Genomic DNA, 24515 nt, shown 5'->3' with positions numbered 1-24515 from the left:
GTTTCTCTATCCAATATTTTGAGTTCTTAAATGTTCCCTAGAATCCTCTCTGTTCTTTCTTCTTCCAAAGACACATTTTCTTCCTAAATCACTTTACCATTCTACTGCTTCATTCCCAGGAAAAAATCCACCTCTTCTCAATTTTATTTGTCCAAAGGGAGTGGCAGTTTTCTCAGTAGCTGACATTTCATGTGTTGTCCCCTCATGATGGGAAGAGCTAGGGAGAAACAGAGCTTCCCACTGTATTTGGAGACTGGAATTCCTAGGAGCCAGGGCCCTGTAGTTATACTTTATTTTGTAGGATAATCTACAAAGAGCTCACAGACGATAGAGAATTAACTGCTAATGTAGAGGCAAATGGTTTTGAAGGGTACTGAAAAGTCACATCCACTGCTATGATTCATAATTAATGTTTATTTAATTTAAATGGAAATGGAGCAATATGCTTTCAAAAGTAATAAATTATGTATGATAAAAAAATTTTTCCTTTGCTGTAAGCATGGCTTAAATAAAATCAATCTGTGCAGCATAATATAAGTTAGCATGGACTTTTCTCTATCTCCCTCCATTTTTCTCTTCAGCCTCACATTTCTCCCATTCCATTTTTCTTCCTACCACGCTTTTTTGTTCTCATTCAGCTTTTCTGTCCATCACTGGACAGTAAGTAGGTCTTTCTAATAAGTCAGTCTACTTAGTTGCGACCACTGCACTAAATAGTGAGTTTTGTTCTACTTGGAGTATGGAGAGGAAGGGGGAGAAATAGACAAGATGACAAACGAATCACTTGAAACTCAGTTTGATGATTTTTTTAATGCTTGTCCTTGGGGTCCTTTGTCTCAGCTGCTGAGAGTTTTGGACAAGGCTCAGAGAGTTTTCATTTCCAAATATCACACTCACATCTTAAAAGCACATGTGGGACAGGAATTGCCTGCAAAAAGTGTGAAGGAATCTCCAGAGTGATAGCAACATTCTGTGGTTTTGACAGGTGTTTGGGTTACAAAGGTACAGGCATTTGTCAAAACTCAGCACAGGTACACTCAAGATTATGATGTTTACTTGATTATTACCATGTTCACGAGCAATTTGTGCATTTTGTTATATGTGAGTTTCCCTCAGAAGAAAAAAAAGCACATGTAGTTACCAGAGTCTCATCTCTGAATGTGGCATGAGGACTCATCTGCTGCTGCCTGGAAAGATGGGTTGGTGGCTGATGGTCTAGGCTGATTGGTCCTTCCCTGTTTCTTTTCCATGAGCCCCTAGCTGCCTGTGGGCACTGGATACACGTGGACTCCTCAGGGAGCCTGTATCCCCCAAGGGAGCCTCCAGAAGGGCCAAGGCTGCCATCTCCCACACTCTCTGGGCCATGCCACCCAGATACACAGTTCGCCATCCACCCCTTTCTGCCGCCTTGATGAAGAAGACCACTTTAGAGTTTACAGCTACCTCTCCGCCTCCTCATGAGTCTTCTGGCCCTTGCCCCTGGAGAAGTGCCCTCCAAGTCCAGTCCAGCAAGACACAGAAACTTTTTAGTGCATCTGAAGCACCTGCACCTGTACATGGACTCCTGCAAAGCACAGAAGAGGCAGGAAGCCCCCTGTCTGGAAATGCTACACTCCCATTTGCTGTGTGAGAGGCAGCCAGGGAGGGATTCAAAGCAGGATGAGGACCATTTTAGGAGGGGAGGCAGGGAGAGCAGGGGACAGGGTCAGACATGGGCTCGTGTGGCCTCAGGTCTTGGCCTCCACTTGGCAGACCTGGGGTCAGACTGGGTTTGGTCTGACTCTAACTGACTCTAACTGAGCCCCTGAACATCGCTGATATGTCCCTCCCTGCTCTCCTTCCTTCTTGACTTTCTTTTCTCTCTCTCTCTCTCTCTCTCTCTCTCTCTCTCTCTCTCTCGCTCACTCCCCCCCCCACAGGATCTGTCTTCTTAGGATAAGGAAGACAGAGGGGAGTTAAGAGTAGGAAGCAGGAGGGATGTAGGAGGAGAGCATGCAGAGAAGTCTCCCTAGCTAAGCCCCCTCTCTAAGAGCTCAGTGGGTGGACAGGACAGCCAGCATCCCCTGGGATCACACCCACCTCTCCTAAGGAGCTTTGGTCTGTTGAGCCTCCGTGCCATGTAAATATTCTGTTTTTCTCTGTGTGCTGCAAGGTGAAGACAGTTGGGAAGAACTAGCCTACAAGATGAGAGAAAGCACAAATTAGAGGCACCCCTTCTCCCTGCCGCCAGCATCACCCCAGCCTACCGCCGTGCTGACCTGCTGGGCTAGTCCATTCTCCTTTCCTTCTGTCTCTGTCTTGTCTAGCGGTGGGCCTGAGCAGTTGTCCGGAACCTGCTGTGCCCAGTAATGGGGTGAAGACTGGCGAGCGCTACTTGGTGAATGATGTAGTGTCTTTCCAGTGTGAGCCGGGATATGCCCTCCAGGTACCTCCCCTGACACCCTAGAGCAGGAAATAGGTGTCCCCTGAGATGTGGTTGACAAGCCTTGTACCAGCAGAGCTGCAGTCACCAAAGAACAGGGAGCAGCCCCCAGGTCCCCTGGGTACCATTATCCTCTCCTGGAGCTGTTCATGCAAAAGATAAACTCTGCTGACTTTAACAATTTGGCACAAGCCAACCTCCAATGTGTTCCTGCAAAGTTGGGTTTCATTCAGCTTTAGGGAAATTTAATTTCCCTTTGAAGGCCATCAGGGAATTTAGTAATTAAAGGAATCTCACAAGGAAACCTCTAATAATGAGAATTCTTTAGTAATGGTTGTTAATAATTGTCCTTCCCCAAATTCTCTCTCCCTCTGCCTTACTCCCATCCCACAGTGGATCTGTGTGTCTTTGTGTATCTTGTTCCTTAACATGAGGCCCCTGAACCAGACCCCTGTACAGCCCCTGGTTGTACATACAATTGTGCCCACGGGGACAGCTAGCCCATCCCTGTTCCTGATTCCTCCAGGGCCACGCCCACATCTCCTGCATGCCTGGAACCGTGCGGCGATGGAACTACCCTCCTCCACTCTGTATTGGTAAGAGAGCCTAGACTTTACAATTCATTCCAACCCATTTTCTCTCAGGGATCTTAGCTCAGTAGTGTATCATTGAGTTCAAGTTCAAATCAGAAGAAAGTTTGATATTCTGGATTTGTTCCAAGTCAGTCATTTTAAACTGATGTTTTTATAAACTCTAACTCCTGTTTAACACAGTCATGACTTTTGGAAACCTCTGCCCCACCAAATGAAAAGTTACAGGAGGTCTGCCCATTTGAAAACATGATGATGACCGTTCTGGCTCCAGTTAATCAATCAGATCCCAGATGAAATTTCTAGGCACTTTGGGCTTCCCCCATAACTTCTTGTGGGACAGACAGACAAATCTAGTAAAGATACGCTGAGGGTGGCTGGGCACAGTGGCTCATGCCTGTAATCCCAGCACTTTGGGGGGCCGAGTCAGATGGATCACTTGAGGTCAGGGGTTCGAGACCAGCCTGGCCAACATGGTGAAACCCCATCTCTACTAAAAATACAAAAGTTAGGCAGATGTGGTAGCACACACTTGTAATCTTAGCTACTCAGGGGGCTGAGGCAGGAGAATCACTTGAACCCGGGAGGTGGAGCTTGCAGTGAGCCAAGATTGTACCACTGTACTCCAGCCTGGGTGACAAAGCAAAAATCCATCTCAAAAAAAAACATAAGAAAAGAAAAAAGAAAAAGAAATGCTGAGGGTTACGTGTGAAACATGGACTTGGCTTCGTCCCTTACCCTGTGCTACAGCAGTGATGAGCAGATCAGTAGACACAAGAAAAGACAGCATCTCCCCTTCAGAAGCTTCTGGTCCATCTAGGCAAGGAAGAAAGGCACGTTTATTTAATATCTATTATACGCTAGGCATGGAGCTTCATATTTCCTCATATCAGCCCTTCAGGGGAGGTACCATTACCTTCAGTTTGCGAACAAGAAATCTCAGTCTTTTAGGATTTAAAAGGAAGTGGCAGAGTCAGGAACGGAAACCTAAGGTTTTCTGGTGCCCAGTCAACTGTGAGGTGCCCTTCAAGGCTGACCTTGGGCACTAGGAAGTGCAGGGAGGTAAGGGAGTGACACTCAAGCATGACAGCATTTCTCTTCTGTGGTTTCACCACGGCGTAGGGCATAGGCATCTGTGGAGCAGGTCAGAAATATGAATGGTCAGCCCAAGGCACTTTCCCCCATGAGAGACTACAAAGACCTTGCCATGGAAACCATTCATTTAACAGCAGGTGCTGTTCTTTGGGGGTTTACAACATATGCCAGCCTTGTCCTAAGTAAAATGCAGTCCTTTCTGATGTGACCTCATAACAACCCTGTTAAATAGGTGCTGTCACTAGTTCCATTTTACATTTGTGGGAAACCAAGTTCTGGAGGGTTTTGAACTTGCCCATGATCCCATCGGAAGTGAAGGTGGGATGGTGACCCAGGCAGTTGAGGCTGGAGCCTACTCTGCACTGTTTTCGGGTCTGTTTGCCAAGCTGCCCTCTCCCCAGAAAGCACTTGCCTGGACCTGCCAATCCCTGTTCTATGATCCTTTCCCTGGGTCTCTAAGACTGGCTAGCCCTTTTCTGTTCATACAACCTTTTCCTGATAAGATGCAAAAGAAAAGAACTGATGTCAACTAACCAGACTGCAGGAGCACCCCAGCCCTGCATCCTCAGATGACTCTGAACTCACCTTGATTGGCTTATCAGATGTCCCTAAGCCCTGGGGTCACTCAGACAGCCTGATGGTTGGCTCCTGTGAAATACTGATCACAGGCCGGGCACGGTGGCTCACACCTGTAATCCCAGCACTTTGGGAGGCCGAGGCGGGCCTCGAGGTCAGGAGATCGAGACCATCCTGGCAAACATGGTGAAACCCCGTCTCTACTAAAAATACAAAAAAAAAAAAATTAGCCAGGCATGGTGGCGGGCGCCTGTCATCTCAGCTTCTTGAGAGGCTGAGGCAGGAGAATGGTGTGAACCTGGGAGGCGGCGGAGCTTGCAGTGAGCCAAGATCACACCACTGCACTCCAGCCTGGGCAACAGAGCGAGACTCCATCTCAAAAAAAAAAAAAAAAAAAAAAAAAAAAAAGAAAGAAATACTGATCACAGTCACTTTTCTGAGGATGGGATCGTGGTGAGCCTCCCCTGCCGGCCACTCTGCCCCCTGAAATACATATTTGAGAAGAACCTGGCATGGTGCTGGGCACAGAGTGGGGACTGGGCCTTCTTTCATCCTTTTTCTGCAGTCTTGGAAGAGTGGATTGGGCAGTGAGGAGAGGGAGATTTGGGGGATAGGGTAAGAAATGATCAGACTTCTTTTGGCACAGAACTTCCTCACTTTTCCTGCACATCCTCACCGGGGAACTGACCTGTGAAGGGCATGTTCAAGGTCAAGGGTCCATAACTTGGGCTTGTGGACTTTTAGGCTGTCCTAGAATGCACTTCCCTTCCTGAATGTACATACTGAATGTTGCCCATGGGCACAGTCTTTTAAGAAGATTCCTTTGGATTCTCAAGGGGTTTATGACTCATGAAAGCTTAAAAACTGCGCTTGAAGGGAGCTTCCAAACATTGGCAGGGCGCTGTACACCCCTTGATGTTGTCCTGACCCTCTGTCTCATCTCATTGTCACAGCACAGTGTGGGGGAACAGTGGAGGAGATGGAGGGGGTGATCCTGAGCCCCGGCTTCCCAGGCAACTACCCCAGTAACATGGACTGCTCCTGGAAAATAGCACTGCCCGTGGGCTTTGGTAAGTCTCTGCAACCCCCAGAGGAGACAGGCTTCATGCCCAGACCCCTGAGCTTAAAACCACTGTCTGCCAAAATCTCTTAGCACAACCTTGGGCCAAGCCTGTTTAGCACTCTGCCTCTCTGTTTTCTCATCTATTGACCTCTTGTGCAATTGTGAAGACCAATTAAGAATGGCAGAGATTAACATACAGGAGGAGAAAAATCTTAGGGGTTGCCATTATTATTATTTGAGCCATAAACTAAAATCCAGGAATGTGGAATGAGAAATTACTCGGGTTATACCTAACACTGTATCACTTGATATTAAAAATTAAAAATTAATTACTCAGGGATTTTTTTAAAAAAGGGGGGGGGAATCTGTCGTACAGAGATTGGACCTCAAGTTGTACTTTTAACTCCAATGTCTGATTTATAATCCTAATTAAATTGAGCCAAATCAATATGAAATCGAGTTTACATTCTTCTTCATATGCACATTCCAGCTGGCCTAGAGATTGGGAAGGTTGTTTTTTTGTTTGTTTGTTTGTTTGTTTGTTTGTTTGGGGTTATTTTTGTTTTTTGTTTTGTTTTTGGAGCTCGAGTATGCCAGGCATGGGAGGTTGTCAGGGTGTGGAGGACATGAGTGTGGGTACAAAATTTAATTGCTGGTGATCCATGTATTATGCACTGGGAATATCATTTAACCCCAAATGTCTCCGTTGAAGGGACGAGGGCTTTGTCCTTACATGGAACTGATGGGCTGTACACATGGGTCATCTTGCCCCAGTCATTGCCCTGCTTCTAGGAATGAAATGTCCCAAGGAGATTATGCCCGCACAGCCCCGAATGCCAGTCTGTGAGCCCCAGAAATGAAGATCTCCCATTTTACCCTTCATTATTCAGCCTGGAGTGTGATTAGAGATTAGAGAAGGGGCTTTTGGGAAAAAGCAGTCTAACTGGCCTTCTCTAAATCCGGTTGGAGGGGAGGAGAGAGCTTGGTGGCCCTCTGAAATATGTTATTTTCTGTTCAGTACCATCTTCTGAAGGAAACTGGGTGTGAAGCGATGACACCCTCGGCAGCCTTAGGAGACTCCAGGCTTTGAGACATTAAGAGGATCTGGGAGACCCTCTACCTCTGCATCCAGTCTTGGGACAGAACCAAGATGATAGAAGGTGGGGAGGGCAACATCCAAAGACAAACAGAAGTGTGAATGAGGTGGTTTTCCCTGTAAGTCCTTATGTTCAGCCACCATTTTCATCTCTAAGTTCTGGGTGCTAATTCAGGCTTCAGGGAAGAAGCTACTGCTGGGTCCAGTCGCAGAGGCCCCGGATCCCTTGCTTTCAAGTTAATGTTGGATTCTGCCGAGGTCCCTAACTCGGGTACCTGGTCTCAGCTTGTAAAGAGCTGCTGCAGCTACATGCTGCTCCACTAGATGGCGATCACAGTCCAGTTCTTTCCGCGGAGCTCAAGTCAGAAATTCCGCCATCCTTAAAGAGCCCCTTTGGTGAGCATGCAGCCCTCAGTGCTCCTGTATAAGGGGACGATGCCTGGGCGGTGGAATGAAAAGTAGAGTCTCCTTAGATAATGTGTACAAAGATGCTCATCACAGGCTAACACTGTGAAACCCCGTCTCTACTAAAAATTAGCTGAGCGTGGTGGCGGGCGCCTGTAGTCCCAGCTACTCGGGAGGCTGAGGCAGGAGAATGGCGTAAACCCGGGAGGCGGAGCTTGCAGTGAGCCGAGATCGCGCCACTGCACTCCAGCCTGGGTGACACAGCAAGACTCCGTCTCAAAAAAAAAAAAAAAAAAAAAAAAACCCAAAATTATCTGCAACTTGGGAACAATCTGCATGTTCATGAATTGGGGAGTGAACTGTGTGGCTGGATAATTCATAAAATGGAATTAACATGCAGTTAAAATGAATGAACTATCTTTTTGTATATTAACATGGCTAGATAGACCTTGAAAAACACAATATTATGTTTAAAAAAAGTATGTACAGTATAATATTTATGTAAATGTTGAAAACACATAAACCCAGATACATATTTAAGAATTCAAAACCAAGAACTGGAAGGATATCTTCCAAATTCATGTGATTGCTTCTGTGGAGGGCAGGAGGGGAATGGAACAGGGCAGGAGATGAAAGGTCTTCAACATTAAGTGTCAAGTCTTGATTTTGTTCTTTAAATGATCAGATGCAAAAAAAAATTACACTCGTGCTTATTCTGAGCTCATTCGATAGTACAGATAAGCCAATTTTCAAAATAAAAATCCATCTATAATCTCATCATGCAGTGATAATCACTAATGACTTAGTCCCCCACCGTTAGCATGTAAGTCTCATGAAGACAAGGACCTTCTTGATCTTGCTCATTTTGTACAATGCCTAGCACAGCCCTGATGTACAGCAAATGCCCAGCAAATATTCTTAGCAAGTGAATTAATATTCTTCCATGTTTTATAATACAAAAATTAGAATTGTATACAGCATACTATTTTGTCCTCTGATTTTTACAATTAGCAATGCAGTATGGGCTTTTTCCTATGCTCCGTAAATATATTTCTTCAATAACATTTTCCATAGTGATCTAATTTTGAAAAATCTTATCAGTAAACAAACATTAATGTTCCCACCTTTGTTCTTGAAACAGTATATTAATATGTACATTAAGAACTTAATTAGATTTATTTAACCTGTCAGGTTACTAGAAGGTCTTGATTAACTCACTAAGATCCCAAAGTGTAAACTTTGTTTGGCTTCTTTATGGAACAGAGGGGACAAAGTATACTTCTAAGCCCTATGTTTCTGAATTATCATAAGGGGTCTAGAAAACAGCAGTATTGAAGGTCATGTCTTCTGATTAAGTATGGGGGGTGTTATTTTTAAATGAAAAGTTTATTCTAGCAAAACTATCTTTATGCTGATATTGGACATATGAATCATAAATTAAAACAAGTGTTGACCCTGAACTTTGTTTTCAACAAAATAAAAGGAACTCCAGTGGAGCTCTGAAATGACTGATGCCTTTATTTTTGAATGAATAATACACTTTTAAGTTCAGCCCTGTCAAAGACAAGAGACTTGACTGGACTGGCAATTCCCAAAGCCTGTTCTAGGAGCCTAGGCTGGGTGGGAAATCAATAGCCAGGACTCATGGCTCTGGCAGGAGCTGCTTCCAGGAGGCAGCACACTTGAGGCAGGACTGTGTTGCTTTGGGCACTGTCTGCCTCTGTCTTGCTCCCAGGAGCTCACATCCAGTTCCTGAACTTCTCCACCGAGCCCAACCACGACTACATCGAAATCCGGAATGGCCCCTATGAGACTAGCCGCATGATGGGAAGATTCAGTGGAAACGAGCTTCCGAGCTCCCTCCTCTCCACGTCCCACGAGACCACCGTGTATTTCCACAGCGACCACTCCCAGAACCGGCCAGGATTCAAGCTGGAGTATCAGGGTAAGGACAAGGAACACCGCCTTTGCTTCTCTGTCTATCCCCATCTCTTGCCCCAACCACCCACCTTCCCAGCCTTCCATGGGGAAGACAGAACACCAGAAGGGGTGGGTTGCAGTGGCAGGCCCAGACAAGGAAGCTTCCTTTTGGTGGCACATCACTCTGGCCCCCACGGCCATCTAACCCTATTTGGCAGCTTAAGTTCTCCCACAGCCTTTTCAAGAGTGGCAGGCCCAACAGCACCCTCTGAGGCTCCCAATCTGTACAGTTATCCCTGGGCAAGTGTCCCATCTGTGCCTTCTCAGGTATCCCCAAGTGTCCAGCCGGTCACTTCCCTTCGGGCTTGATAAACTGAATTACTTGCCCAGGGTCCTTCCCTGCACATCAAGCCCAATTACTCTCAGCAAAGCTCTTCCTATGACAGGATGGAGGATTCTAGTAATGGTCCCAAGGGCACCTCTAAGCCTTGCACAAGGAGCAGGTTTTCCTGTGAGGCCCAGCCACACTCACCACAGCTCTACCTCCCTGAGGTGGGATCCCATGACAGCCCCCACTCCTTCCGGGACATTCCCTGGAAAGAGCCCCATCTACACTCAGATTCCCCTGTGTTGTGGACCATCCATCACCTGTGGATGTGGAGATTGTGCCCAACCTGTGCAACTGTACATGGTGGTCCTGACTAAGCCCAACATCTCACTTGGATGCTTCCCTTATTGTGACTAACTGAAGCATTTGTTCTAACCCCTTTCTCAGATTCTTCCACTGAATTTTTAAAAATATTTTTAGATTTTTTTTCCAATACTAATTCATGTTTGTAAAAAAAAGAAAATCTAAACACTGTAGATAATTTTGTGAGCACATTGTGTTAGCTCAGGCTGCTGTAACAAAATACCATAAGCCAAATGGCTTATAAACAACAGAAATTTATTTATCACAGTTCTGAGGGCTGGGATGTCCAAGATCACAGTGCCAGCAGATTCTATGTCTGGTGAAGACCCACTTTCTAGTTCATAGACAGTATCTTCTCACTGAATCCTCACATGGTGGAAGGGGCAAAAGAACTCCCTCAGGCCTCTTTTATAAGGGAACTAATCCCATTTTTGAGGGTAGGCCACCAAAGGCCCTGCCTCCAAATACCCTCACATGGGGGATTAGGTTTCAACATAGGAATTTGAGGGGACAGAAATATTCAGGCCCTAACACCCATCACAGAAAGTCAAAATCCTCCCATAATCCCACCCCATCACTACCCTATGCAGAGATATACACTTTCAACAATTCAATATATATTCCCCCCTTTTTGCAGTATATATATTGCTGTAGCTATATTTTTAGCCAAAATTGGATCGTACTATAGTTTTGTAATTTTGTTTTTTAAAGTTAATTTTTAATTAAACAAACAATTTACAAACATATCTATCTTGCTTTAAAAAAGAAAAATACAAGAAAGAAATTAAAACCTTACAAGTTAGGCCAAAGCTCTTTGTCTACAGCCTCCAAACCCAGGATTGTTCTCCAGAAACAGCTACTATTGTTTAGGTGTGACCTTTCCAGGCCTGGATATGTGTATGCTACATGTACCTGTGAAAACTATGTAACATTTTATAAAATTTTTTGAGCATGTTTTCTATATAAAGAGTACCATCCTATATGCAGCTTTCTGAGACTTGACTTCTTTATTCTGGAAATAATGTGGTGTAGATGGAGCTCCTCCCTTGCCAGAGAAGAATACTGAGGGGGGACTGGGCTTGTCATTTAGGGAAAGCCTTAAAGGGCATCCCACGAGGTGGGTGCAACTGAATCAGTTCTACAGGAGACTTCAGGGTTCCAGGGTCCGTCTCAGGGTAAACTTTGGTGAGTGTGACTGGGCTTGTCACCTAGAGGGAGCCTCAGGAGAAGCTGGGCCTTACACCCAGACAGAGCCACTTCACTGGTGTTAGCACAGCTGCCACACCCAGGGAAGGTGTGTGCAGGCTCATCATAGAGGCCAGCCTTGCCCAAGGATGTCTGTGCCTATTATCTGGGAGGTGTGTACCTGTCAAACAGGTCATGATGCTACTGATGGCTGTGATGTCACAGGAGGGACTTGGTCCCAAATATGTCCTCTCAGAGTCAGATGCAATGCCTTCCCCCAAGGCATTCCCTGTGTCTTAGTTTGTTAGGGCTGCTATAAGAAAGTACCACAAACTGGGTGGCTTAAACAACAGAAACTTAGGGTCCAATGGCTCTGGGCCTGGATGTTCAAGATCAAGGTGTCAGCAGAGTTGGTTCCTTCTGAGGCCCGTGAGGGAGACTCTGTCCAGGCCCCTCCCTTGGCTTCTGGTAGTTCATGGCAGTCTTGGCATTCTCAGCTCTTAGAAGTATCACCTCGACCTCTGGCTTCATCTTCACTTGGTGCTCTTCATGTGCCTCTGTCTCCAAATTCCCACTGTCTATAAAGATACCAGTCATATTGGATCAGAGCCCACCCTAGTGACCTCATTTTAATATCCATAAGTTTGGTAAAGATCCTATCTATTTCCCATAAGGTCATATTCACAAGGAGTGAAGTCTTGAGCATATGAGTTTCGGGAGACACATTTCAGCCCCTTGCACCCCTGCCAGGCCCAAGTGCTCTCTCCCTGAGACCTTCCCTCTCTGATAAATATAAGGAATGGTGGTGCCACCATTGTGCCAGGGACAGCTGCCTTGGGCCCACCCCGTGCACTGTGCCTTAACCCTAGACAACAGGCACAGTCGTGCCACTGAATCCTTGTGATGGGACCGGCCACTCGCTGTGCTCCCTGTGTGATGAGCCCACTTGTCCTTGTAAAAATTGTCCCTGTGTGGCCGCTTCAGATTCTCCATTGACTCCCCCAACAGAAGAGGCCTAACTACCCCCACAGAGCCCTGGCCTTGGGCTCACTCGCCCCTGCTTCCCTAGCCCCCACCTTGGGAAATGCTCCCACTATGGCCACCCTGCACAAGGGGCCCTGCTGTCCCCCTGAGGTTTCCTGGACGACAAGCCAACATTCGGGGCTAGTGTCCCTCCCTGGGATGGGCCTGTCTCTCCTGCTGAGGTTTGCAGCCTCCAGAGGCCCAGTCCTCCTCTGAAGACTTTGCCTGTGTAGGGAGGCCAGGGAGCAGCGAGTTGCCTTCAGACACCCAGCTCCTTCACCAGGAGTTGGCCCAACATGTGAGAGGCACAGCAATGTCCAACGGGGCTTCCACCCTGTAATGGGCCCCCTCCTCCCACAAGTGTGTGACCTTCAGGACTCGCCTGGATGTTCGCCTTCAGTCCCAGGCCCAGCTACTCCCTCAGCATTCACCTGTCTGCCACAGTCCCAAGGACTCCTGTGGAGCCACACATGGCACCGGGGCACCTGCCCCCCTTAGACTTGGGCTACACCCCCATTAAGGCTTCTCATCTGGGGCGATCCCAACCTCTCGGGCTAGGTTGTCTCTAGGGCCAGAGGCCTAAGTACTCCCACAGAGACCTCATCGTTTGTGATAGGCCCAAATAATTCTCCCTGACCATAAGCCCACACTCTCCGTTTACACCTTCCTCTGCCATATGGAGCTGCACTTTGTAAGCAAGCTCTGACCACTCTCCCCAGGTTTTTTCTCTGGGGAAAGACCCAGCTTCATGAACGAGTCATTTATCCCCACTGAGGCTGTTTCTGACAGACAAACCCAGCTCTCTATGGCCCCTCGACTTTCCTTAGAAGTCCAACCCTTTACTCTTTCTCAAAATTCCTCCAATTGACACTCTGTACTTCCCATGCTAGGGTCTTCTTTTCTCTTCTTCGAGTAAAGATTCCCATCAAGTTCTTAGTGGCAGCATAAAGAACTCCTAACCAGGCCTCCCGGTCCTATATGCTGAATGTGTTCCGTGACAATTTCTCAGGAGGGTTCTGTTTATAAAGAACTTAGTGAAATAGCTAAGACGTACAACTGTCTCCAAATACTAGGCATCATCATTATTAATGTCTTAAAATAATGGCATTTTGGTTGAAATGGTGTCTACCTGACTGTGGCACTGTTTGGAAGTGTGTTCCCACTGTCACCACTTGTGTCCCTTTAGAACAAACGTACCTGCTCCCCTGAGGAGTCCTTCTTTGGGGAAGTTCATGCTTCCTCCTCTTAGGGTTTATTTCTGCCTTATATGGCCAACCTCTCCCTTTGACACTTCTTCCAGGGGAACAGGCTCTGAGGTTTCTCTCAGTGTCAAGGTACTCTCACTGAAGTTTCTGTCTTTTTGAAGAGCCTAGATCCTTCCACTGGAGATGATTCCTGTAGGAGAGGCCCAGCTGCTCTCATCAAGGCTGCTCCTGGCTTCTCACACACAGCCACTCCCTTCATTCTGTCCCCATCTCTAGGTCCACATGGTTACCCTGAGCCTTTCTGCAAAGACCCAACCCATCCCATTGGGTTGCCTCCCTGGGCAAAAGGCCCCCTGCTTTCTCTAAGACTTTCATTGCCAAATGGTCCAAACCCCCGTGTCGTAGGGCCAGGCCTGTCCTGGGGCTGAGCAGCCACCCCACCCAGTTTTTGGAACATCCAATTACCTCGATGATTTCCCAGGGAAACCTGCCCAATTCCTCCCCCTGAGACTTCCCTGTGAGGTACTGAATGGAAACACAGCCACCATTATCACGTGAGTGCTCAGGAAATGTTAAGCTTCGAGATCCGCGTTATTGACGTTGTTATTACGTATGAGAAACACATCTATTTCCAAGGAGCATCCAGCCGGTCCCAACTACTTCCACTGAGGATTCTCACTGTAGGAACATTCTTTCCCCTCCCACTGCCAATTTCCTGAGTGGAGTGGGCCCAGTTACTCCCACAAAGGCTGTTCTGTGTCCTGTGGACCCAATTCATCAAAGGCCTTGCTCAGGAATCTCTCACTGGCCTCTCCCTGATGGACTGACCTCAGCTGCTTCCACGGAGGCATCTCCTGTAGAGTCAGGCCACCCACTCTCATGGAAGCAGCTTCCCTGCTCTTTGAAGGGACTTGCTTTATGACAGTCACACGTCCCGTAGCCCAGCTACTCCCTCTGAAAATCTTCTCTCCTTGCCACAGATTTGACTTACTCCCACCAGATTTCTTCCTTCCTGAGAGGTTTTGATCTCTCGGAGTTGGAAAGAACCAACTCAACTCCTCCTGTCGCCGCTTCCTATGTCTGGGAACTTGATCCTGGTCGTGAAGGTTCAATGAGATAAGCAACATGAAAGGAGTTAGGCCAGTGCCTGGCTCCCGCTAGCACTCAGTGAATACGGGTTCAGTTGAGCAATGTCTTCCTTGAGCCTTCTTTTCCTATGGAATTACTAATAATAGATACTATTTACTGAGCTTTCACCATGTGCCAGTACTGTGGAAAGAGCTATGTATGTGTTACCCTACGTAGTCCTCAGAATAATCATTCTATACACGGGAAAACTGAAGCATACAGAAGTTAAATTACTTACCCAAAGCCAACGACTCGTACATGACAAAGGTCCATCTGAGTCCAAGTCTTGAGCCTTCACCACTATGCTTTCTGCCATTCCTATTTTCTGGTCGGAGAGAATAAAGTGACCTTTTCTCCCAATCTTTTCCAGCCTATGAACTTCAAGAGTGCCCAGACCCAGAGCCCTTTGCCAATGGCATTGTGAGGGGAGCTGGCTACAACGTGGGACAATCAGTGACCTTTGAGTGCCTCCCAGGGTATCAATTGACTGGCCATCCTGTCCTCACGTGTCAACATGGCACCAACCGGAACTGGGACCACCCCCTGCCCAAGTGTGAAGGTATGTCCCTCCCTCATCCCCAGCAGTTCTTCCTGGGGTGCTCGTAGAGACTTGTCCAGAGCGATCCCCTGTTCCACCTGCCTGCTCCGTGGGATCTCCAGGGCTGGAGGTCCAAGCAAACCATGGTCCATCCTGTTTTCACATGGTGTGATGGTCCAGCCTCTCCACGGAGAGGGTCCTGGTAACAGGGCTCCGGGCCAACACTAGGGAGGACCTGGAGGAGATGTAGGCCACAGCCAAGAGGAAGACATACCCAGCCCTTGGGAAGATCCACCCTGACAGGCTGGAGGACCCCCATTGAAAGGGAAGGTTCCACGTGAGGGAGTGGGAGCCCAATGTATGCTGAGGGCTAGAGAGGTAGAGTTAATCCAGGCACCTGCCCAAAGGGAGAAGAGAATGAAGCCTCTTTCTAAGAACTCTCTTGCTCGCCTCTTCATCTTCCCCCTCCCTGCTCCGTTATACTCTCCTTCTACACGGGACTGGAGAGACCTGAGTTGATCTATCAGGGAGCTGGAGGTGGCACTTCCTTGGGTCTTCTTCCTTCCCCAGAACTGGGATGGAAGGTGACCAAGAGCTTGTGCTGCCTCCACCCTCAATCTGCACACTTCAGTTCCATTTGCCTTCCCTGTTCATTCTGGCAGCCCAGCATTTTCCTGGAGGAGAGGCAGGAATTTGTCTTGAAAGAGGAAGCCTTAGCAAGAGCAATAACCCAGGAAAGAGTGCCCCAGGTCTGGGATCAGATTACCCCAGGCTCCAACTCGTACCCCTTTGCCGCTCTGAGCTTCAGGTTCTTCCTCAGTAAAATGGAACTTCTCATCTATATTTCACAAGAGCTGAAGGATTTCACAGGTGGCTTACTCTCAGACTCAAACTCTCCGTTTAATTCTCGATGGAAAGAGGGACCTTGTTTGTGAAACTGAGCCATTCTGGTGTTGGAATGTAAAACCATGATTTCTAAAACTATTATAGCCTCAGTTCATTTTTCAGCTCTTCAGAGCTCTGCTGTACGTAACCAGTGGGTCATTCCGCAATTGTTGGCCCATCACGTGCTGTGCAACATGCCTCATCGTGGGCTTTCTTCCCTTCTCATGCCTTGTTTGTCTTTTTATGGCATCATGGGAGAGAGAAAAGAGCAGCACTTTCTCAGTCTGCTGGCTTGGGCCAGAAGCTCCTCTTCTTCCTCAGAAACCTTCTTCCCTTGGCTTCTCTGACACCATACTCTCTTGCTTTCTCCCATGTCCCTTATGGCAAATTTTAAGCCGCTTGATATAGCACACATGACCCTTAGGTTAGGGCCTAGTCCCTGCTGACCTCCCATATTCTCTACTCTTATAGATTTTATGTTCCAGCTAAGCTGAAATACTTTGTTTTCCAATGTGCCATGTTTTCTTGCCTCTGGGTCTTAGCATATGTTTTTCCTTTCCCATACAGCATTCCTCTCTCTTACCTTGCCTACTTAGCCCTAGTCATCCCTTAAGTCTGAGTATAAATGTGAATTATACCAAGAATCCAAGGCCAGGTGCGGTGGCTTACGCCTGTAATCCCAGCACTTTGGGAGGCTGAGGCAGGCAGATCACGAGATCAGGAGATCGAGACCATCCTGGCTAACATGGTGAAACCCCATCTCTGCTAAAAATACAAAAAATTAGCCAGGTGTGGTGGCGGGCGCCTGTAGTCCCAGCTACTCGGAAGGCTGAGACAGGAGAACTGCGTGTACCTGGGAGGCGGAGCTTGCAGTGAGCCGAGATCGCGCCACTGCACCCCAGCCTGGGCAACAGAGCGAGACTCCATCTCAAAAAAAAAAAAAACAAATTCCTTTCTTACAAAACCAGATGCAGGGCTCCCCTAAACACCCCTGTGGCATTCACGATGATGACATGGTCCAGCCTGTGCTACAGATGCTGGTGTGTTTGGCTGTGTCCCAGTAGTGTGCGTGCCTGGGACAGAACTAGAGTACCTTGCTCCCCACTGTCTCCCAGGCGGTGCCTGGCACCCAGGAGATATTCAGCTTATGTAACAGGGATGGCGTGTACCTGTGCACCACTTTCGGGAGGTACGTTCACAGGACCCCTGGCCTCTGCTTGGAGTCTATTGGGATTCTCTCTCAGTCTGGTCTGCCCCATCCAGATGTCTGCTCGATGCCCCATGTCAGCTACAATACTCATTATTCTGGACCATGGTGTTTGGGGATTTTTGTCCACCATCCCTGTCTGTTTTCCTCCCCGGTGACTGACTCTGAATACCATGAAGGTGTCAAAGTCTCTTCATCCCCCTGCCTGAGGCCTAAATCAGTGAGACTAAAATTGGGTGTTGTTTTTGGGGAACAGGAAGATAAGGAGAGAGGATCTTATCTACATAGCAAATGCCTCCTCTTCCGGGGCCTGGGCTGAACATTTTGCCTGCATTGTTTCACCTCATCACCACCACAATCCTATGGGGGAGGTATTCTTAGTCCCATTTTACAGGCGAGGAAATGGAGACTCAGAAAGGCTGAATTACTTATCTAAGAGTATCTGCTCAATAAATGGTTTAGCTATGATTTGAACCCAACCTTAACCTCACCCCAGGAACCCTCAACTCAAAGTCTAGACCACTAGTACCATTCTAGAAAGAGCAGATCAAAGAAAGAAAGATTTTCCCAATTTCTTAGCTCTTCCCAGCAAAAGCACTGCAGCTCTGACCCTAACATCTGCTTCCTCCCATTCCTGCGAAGGGAAAGGGGACAGCTTCAGTGCATCCTTTCTTCTTGGCAGTTCTCTTCATAAGAAAGAGAAAGAGGGAGGCTGAGGCAGACACACAGAGGGGCCTGCAGTGACAGTTGAGAGCTAGCCAGGGTGTTCTGTGTGGGGACTGGTGGGTAGAAACAGGTGTGGCCATCGTCATTTTGGCCTCCCCTCCCTCATCCCACCTGACCTCCCTGACAGGATGATTAGTTCTAGGAGCTGGGAGTTCCTCATGAAGCCATCTGAATTCTTAGGTGGGTACCGAGGCCCTGCACTTATGTTTGTGTTCCCTTCTTGGCAGTCCCTTGTGGCGGGAACATCACTTCTTCCAACGGCACTGTGTACTCCCCGGGGTTCCCTAGCCCGTACTCCAGCTCCCAGGACTGTGTCTGGCTGATCACCGTGCCCATTGGCCATGGCGTCCGCCTCAACCTCAGCCTGCTGCAGACAGAACCCTCTGGAGATTTCATCACCATCTGGTAGGCCAGGTGCCATGTCAACAGCCAATTAGATAAGAGTATTAGTGGGGTTCTATACTGGGTTACCAGTCAGTTACCTATTGGTTTAGAAAAACCAAGAGCTGAGTGGTTTTAAAGGCTGTCAGCCTCCTGGGTTTCAAATAAACATAGTGGAATGGGGCTCAGCTGCAATGGGCCATTATGGCTCCTTGAAGGGAGAGGAATGGGAGGGCAGTGGCTCCCAGCCTGCAGCTCTGCCAGGGCCAGGGAAAGTACCAACAGGTGTGTTAATGGGAGTAGGCGTGAGTACACAGACTTTTCTTAGTATTTCCAGAGTTCAAACCAACATTCTACATGTACCTGGGCTAAGCCACCCAGACTAATTGAAGAGATTTGAAGTGAAATTTTGTGATGTCCCATTGGTCATCTGGTGCTGAGCCAGCACTTTTCAGCAGAACTTTCTGCAGTGATGGACATGTTCTCTGTGTATGATGGCCAATATGGTAGCCACTGGCTACAGAGCATTTGGATATGACTGAGGATCTGATTTTTAAATGTTATTTAATCTTGATAATTTAAATGTAAATAGCCATGTGTGGCTGGCAGTGGCTGAATTGGACAGCTCAGCTCTGAGTTATGTAGTTATATATAACCAGAGTTAATTTTAAATTGGGAATACAAATTAGCATTTGATATGTGCAGTTTCCTGGACAGTTTCTTCCCAAACCACTGGATCTTCAGAAGAGCACATAATTTTAAAATTCCTTCGTTTGGTGGCTACTGCCATTCTGGGAATCATCAGGGGTTAGGGGAATTCTCTTCCAAAATTCCCAGGGCTTGGATAACTATAACCAGACTGCCCCGGGTTAAGTTCCAGCATGATTTCCAAGCAATGGCTAGGAACAGATAGGAGGGGTTAGATAAGGTTTCAGGGAAGAAATCCTTTGCCCCAGAAGGCATTGTGGGTATACTCTTTGCTTGGAAGACAAGGAAATGGAGCCGGTGTGCATAGCAGCAGGTTCCTACACCAACTCCTCAGCCCTGTCCTAGTGCTGCCCTAGACTGAGAGGACCTGTGGTAAGACCCACACCCTTGCTCCATGGAGCCTGAATTTCCCCAGGAGCCCATTGAGCTGGTGAAGAATCAGGTGAATGAGGAATCAGGTGAATGAGGAACCACCGAATGGTTGGGAGAGGTGTCTAGGGCGTGATGTGGCGGAGTTTGGTACAAAAAGAATCATAGCTTCCTACTCCAGGTCTGTCCTAAGGCCACCGATGGCAACAAGTGGAGCAGGCAGCTGTGGTGACTAGTGACATGCCAGGACCTTGTTTCCTACGTACAGGGATGGGCCACAGCAAACAGCACCACGGCTCGGCGTCTTCACCCGGAGCATGGCCAAGAAAACAGTGCACAGCTCATCCAACCAGGTCCTGCTCAAGTTCCACCGCGATGCAGCCACAGGGGGAATCTTCGCCATAGCTTTCTCCGGTCAGTATGGAAACCTGGCCTGGTGGGAAGGGCCGGGCTTTCAAGTCAAGGCTGAGCTTGACTCCCAGCTCCACCATTTGCAGATCAAGTGACCTTGAGTGAGTTGAATAACCTCATGGAGCCTCCGTGTATTCAGAGTTATGAGAATTAAATGTATTAGCCTATGTGAGAGCTCTCAGCGCAGGGTTCTGTAAATGCAACTTTTCCTCCTATTCCATGCTGCCAGGGCAGAGAGGCACAGAAGCCCAATCCTTGGTGCCAAGTCCACTCATTCACATCAACTCACTGGCTGAGTCGTCCCTTAGCACTTTCTAGCACATTCTCCCTCTCCAAAGGAATCTAGAGCCTCTGCTGACCTCTCAAGGAGCACTGTGTTTTTGTGCACAAATGAAGGCATTGTGATTTCGAGTAGGAAGAGTATGAACAATTCAGGGTAGGTGTGTCTTTATTGGCAGCCTGTTTTCTTCTACGAGTCCCAAGTTAGGGATCTGGATATTTCCTCATTTTTATTACAGTGGAATTGCCTAGAGAAACTTACAGAATGTTCTCTGTGGACTTGTGCCCTTCTATGGAATGATGCACATATTTGCAATTTATAGATCCCTGCAGATATTTTAACCAGAAATCAGGAAAGCTGGATTTTATTCCCAGCTCCACCTGGGGCCAGCTGTGTGAAACCTTGCACAGGTCCCTTCCCCACTTGAGACCTCAGTTTCTTCACCTGTAGAATTACAGTTTTGGAGTTTGTGACCTGTAATAATTCTGTGAGGTAGTAAGGCAAATATCCTAACCCCCATTTTACAAATGAAGATGTGGGGCAAAGGAAGGCTCAAGTACTTGCCCACAACCATGTAGATAGAACTGAAAACAGAACCCAGCCCCTGCAGTATCTGCTGCAGTATCTGCTACAGTATCTGCTCTGGTGTGACTATACAGTGTTACTACATCATGCATGCACTCGCAGAAACACACTAAGACTGTTTCACAGAAACTGACAGAGAGAAACAAGGATGTAAAGAGCCTAAGCAGCTGTGACTGCCATTCCCAGGAGCTATCATCCAGGGTGAGTGCAATGTGGGAATGAGACTCTGCCCTCTCCATCTGCTCAGTTCCCATGCTCCTCTTGTTGGGCACACCTGTCGCTCCACTAATGAGATCCAGGCTTTAAGGCTCTGTCATTTTGACTTGTGACTTTCCTATAGAGTGATAGAGTATGGACTTCAGAGTCACAGACAGGTTCAAACCTTGGCTCTGACACATACAAGCTATGTAATCTTGTCTGTTGTTTCACCTTTCTGAGCCTCAATGTTATTATGCACAAAATAGGAATAATATAAGTACTTAACCTCCTAGAGTTAAATGAAACAATGCTTGGAAATCCTTAGCTCTAGGCGCAGAGTACAAAAGATGATCAGTAAATTATAGTTCTAATAGTCATCATTGTCATGATTATTTGTATTATATTTAGATATTGACAGTCTTGGTGTGAAGTTACCTTGATGCTAGGCCAGGTCTCTTGTTCCTATTCCTGAGCCCTCACCTGTGCCAGAACCAGGTAAAGGAGGCTCAGCACAGCCCCAGGCTATCCTTATTTCCAAGTTCTTCTCAGTAAGGTCTTTCAGTGAGAGTGCTTGCCTAAGGGCACAGTGCTCCTTCCGTCTCTCAGATGAGACATAAGGCCCTTGCTATGGTGTAAATGCTTAGGTCCCCCCAGAATTCATATGCTGAAATCCTAACCCCCAAGGTGATGGTATTAGGAGGTGGGGCCTTTGGTCAGACAACAGAGCCCTCATGAATGGGATTAGTGCCTTTATAAAAGAGACCTACAGAACCACTGCTCTGAAGCCTTCTCAGTGGAAAGAGCTAAGAAACACAGGAAACACAGAGGCCCAGGCGGGTGGATCACCTGAGGTGAGGAGTTCAAGACCAGCCTGACCAATGTGGAGAAACCCCATCTCTACTAAAAATATAAAATTAGACAGGTGTGGTGGCACATGCCTGTAATCCTAGCTACTCAAGAGGCTGAGGCAGAAGAATCACTTGAACCCAGGAGGCGGAGGCTGCAGTGAGCCAAGATCATGCCATTGCACTCCAGCCTGGGCAACAAGAGCAAAACTCTGTCTCAAAAAAATAAAATGAAAATAAAGAAAAGAAAAGAAACGAAACACAGGAAACTCATTTGCCCCTTTCACCACATGAGGACACAGCATAAAGACAGCTGTCCATGAACCAGTAAGCAGGCCCTTCCCAGACATCAAAATTGCCAGTCCCTTCAACTTGGACTTCCCAGCCTCTAGAACTGTGATGACTAAATTTCTGTTGTTTAGAAGTCACCCAGTCTATGGTAATTTGTTATAGCAGCCTGAATGGATTAAGACAGCCATTCATTCCCAGCTTAGACCATAGCCCAAGGCTTCACTGACCACAGGAGCAGGCAAGGGTCTGGGGCAAGAAAGGAGGAACTGCTGTGCCCAGATCAGCAGGTTCAAGTGGGAGAGGCACTGGACTAGGGGATGAGTGAGCAAAAGAGGCACATTCCATGCCTCATAGAACTTTTGGTAAGTTGTGGAATATATCCTACATATAAAAAGTATATGTAACACGTACGTGCAGTTTAAAGAGTAATAAAATGAACACCATCATTGAGCCTAAAACAAAGAACACCTAAGCCTTTGAAGCTCTGTTCCTTCCTCAACACATTCCCCTACCCTACCCTGAGAGTTAACCATGATCCTGTACTTTTGGTTAATCATTCATTGCTTTTCTTTTTATTTTACTCCATATGTGTGTCTCCAAAAATACGTTGTTTAATTTTGCATGTTATTTCTGTTATGTAAAGACAATCATTCTATAAATGTTCTTCTGCAACCTGCTTTTCTCACTCAAAATTTAGTTTTTGAAATTCATGTTGGTGCATGTGACTGTACTTAACTCATTTTTCAATGCTGTAGGATTTCATTGCATGAAAATGTAACAATGTATTTAGTCTACTGTTAACACTTAAGTTGTTTCATTTCAAGCAATATGAACATTGTTGCTTATTCCTTATTGTGAACACGTACAAGGGTTTCTCTTCAGTACATGTCTGTGTGGAGTTGTAAGATTGTAAATATCTTCATATTTAGTTTCACTAGGTAATGCCCAATTTATCTTAGAAGCAGTTATAGCCATTTACACTCTTCCCAGCAACTGAAATAGAGTTCCTATTGCTCTACATCCTTGAAAACACTGGGTTTTAGCAGACTTTACATTTCTACCAGTCTGGTAGATGCATGAAATGTCATTTCACTTGTATGCTTGTGATGAGGCAGAGCATGCTTTCCTGTGTTACTGAGTGTTCATGCTTCCTGCTCTGTGAAATGTCTGCTCCCCAGACAGCTTTCCTGCTCCAAGGAGAGAGAGATAATGAGTAATTAAGAGGACAAAATTTTTGCGAATCATAACCAATGCTACGAAAGACATAAAAAGATAAGATAGTGAACAAAAACGTGGAGAATTCCATGCAAAGTAATTGTGGAAAACCTAAGAGTGGATATTCAAGATAAGAACTAAAGAAAAAAAGGAGCTAGACTTGCAAAAAGTGGACACTGAAAGTGGGGTTGGGGAAATAATTTTTGCCTTTCTCCAGGCAAACAGCCCTAAGGAACTTTCTTTTCATATGAGGATCAATAAGAAAAGGAAAATACCTTAAGGAGACCTGTGAAAGATTTTATAACATTAAAAATTAGAACATGAAATTTGAATTACAGAGAAAAATGCCCTTCAAAAAAACATGGTTTAGGAACTAGAAGTAATAGAAATAAATTTTGGGAAACATCTTCTTCTAGTATAAATCTGGATAACATGGACTCCAAATAACAGGTGAAATGTTCAGACAGCACACAAATGAAAAGAAAGGTCTGGCCAAGAGATAAATAAAAGGAAAGCTAAATCTCTTCCCTTCCCCCCTTGAACAATTCAGTCCTAAAGCTGTGAGATGGGACAAAGCAAAGACATCTAATATGGTTTGGTTGTGTCCCCACCCAAATCTCATCTTGAATTGTAGTTCCCATAATCCCCATATGTCATGGGAGGGACCAGATGGAGATAATTGAATCATGGGGCCAGTTTCCCCATCCTGTTCTCATGATAGTGAGTTAGTTCTCATGAGATCTGGTGGTTTTATAAGGGGCTTCCCCGCCTTCGCTGGGCTCTCATTCTTCTCCTTCCTGCTGTGAAGGAAGAAAGACATGTTTGCTTCCCCTTCTCCCATGATTGTAAATTCTCTAAGGCCTCCCCAGCCATGCTGAACTGTGAGTCAATTAAACCTCTTTCCTTTATGAATTACCCAATCTCAAGTATGTCTTTATTAGCAGTGTAAGAACAGACTAATACAGCATCCATACTTGTCAGGCAAGAGGGAGTGTGAACCATTGTAGCTGAGGCCAGGGTGTCGGGGGGAGCCATACTGATGGGCTGCCTGGCACGGGCAGCTGGAGTTTAGGTATCTGTACAGGGATGGAGCTGGCACAAGGTGTCAGAGCTCTGCGCAGGATGAGCAGACATCTATGTAGGGTATTGGACCCCAAGCAGAGGAAGTCGGGCATCCACACAGAGAAGGATCAGCCCAGCAAAGGAAGTCAGAGCCCAAGTAGAGTGAGGAGGGAGGGGTCAACAGAAATGAGACCTTGGTTCCAGATGGGTTATTGATCAAATAAGTTAATACCTTAAGGACAATAGAAGGCAGGTGTCTCACTGTCAGAGAAGAGGGTTAGAACTATATAGAGAGCAAAAATTGTAATATACCCAATGGCGTTAAATTTGAATTGGACGTATTAGTGTGAGCTTATGGTTTTCAATGTGTAGAGAAATGGAAGAAAATATGAGTGTGTGGGTGGGGCATGTATGA

At 46.7% G+C, this 24515-nt stretch overlaps 1 protein-coding gene across 1 annotated transcript in view; it reads left to right on the top strand.

The window, feature by feature from the left end:
* The window catches only part of CSMD2 (CUB and Sushi multiple domains 2), a gene marked incomplete at its 3' end in the record, with an annotated part of 670449 nt that overhangs the window by 568871 nt on the left and 77063 nt on the right, over nucleotides 1–24515 (top strand). Inside the window, 7 exon segments of the mRNA XM_017884421.1 lie at nucleotides 2307–2425; nucleotides 2949–3018; nucleotides 5637–5753; nucleotides 8983–9192; nucleotides 14770–14958; nucleotides 17983–18160; nucleotides 19482–19627. Of these exon segments, the coding sequence (XP_017739910.1) occupies nucleotides 2307–2425; nucleotides 2949–3018; nucleotides 5637–5753; nucleotides 8983–9192; nucleotides 14770–14958; nucleotides 17983–18160; nucleotides 19482–19627 (1029 nt within the window).

Source organism: Rhinopithecus bieti, unplaced genomic scaffold (genome assembly GCF_001698545.2).
Source record: "Rhinopithecus bieti isolate Rb0 unplaced genomic scaffold, ASM169854v2 scaffold_13029, whole genome shotgun sequence".
In the NCBI taxonomy this organism is placed as follows: Eukaryota; Metazoa; Chordata; class Mammalia; order Primates; family Cercopithecidae; genus Rhinopithecus; species Rhinopithecus bieti.
This window is presented reverse-complemented; position numbering and strand designations above follow the sequence as displayed.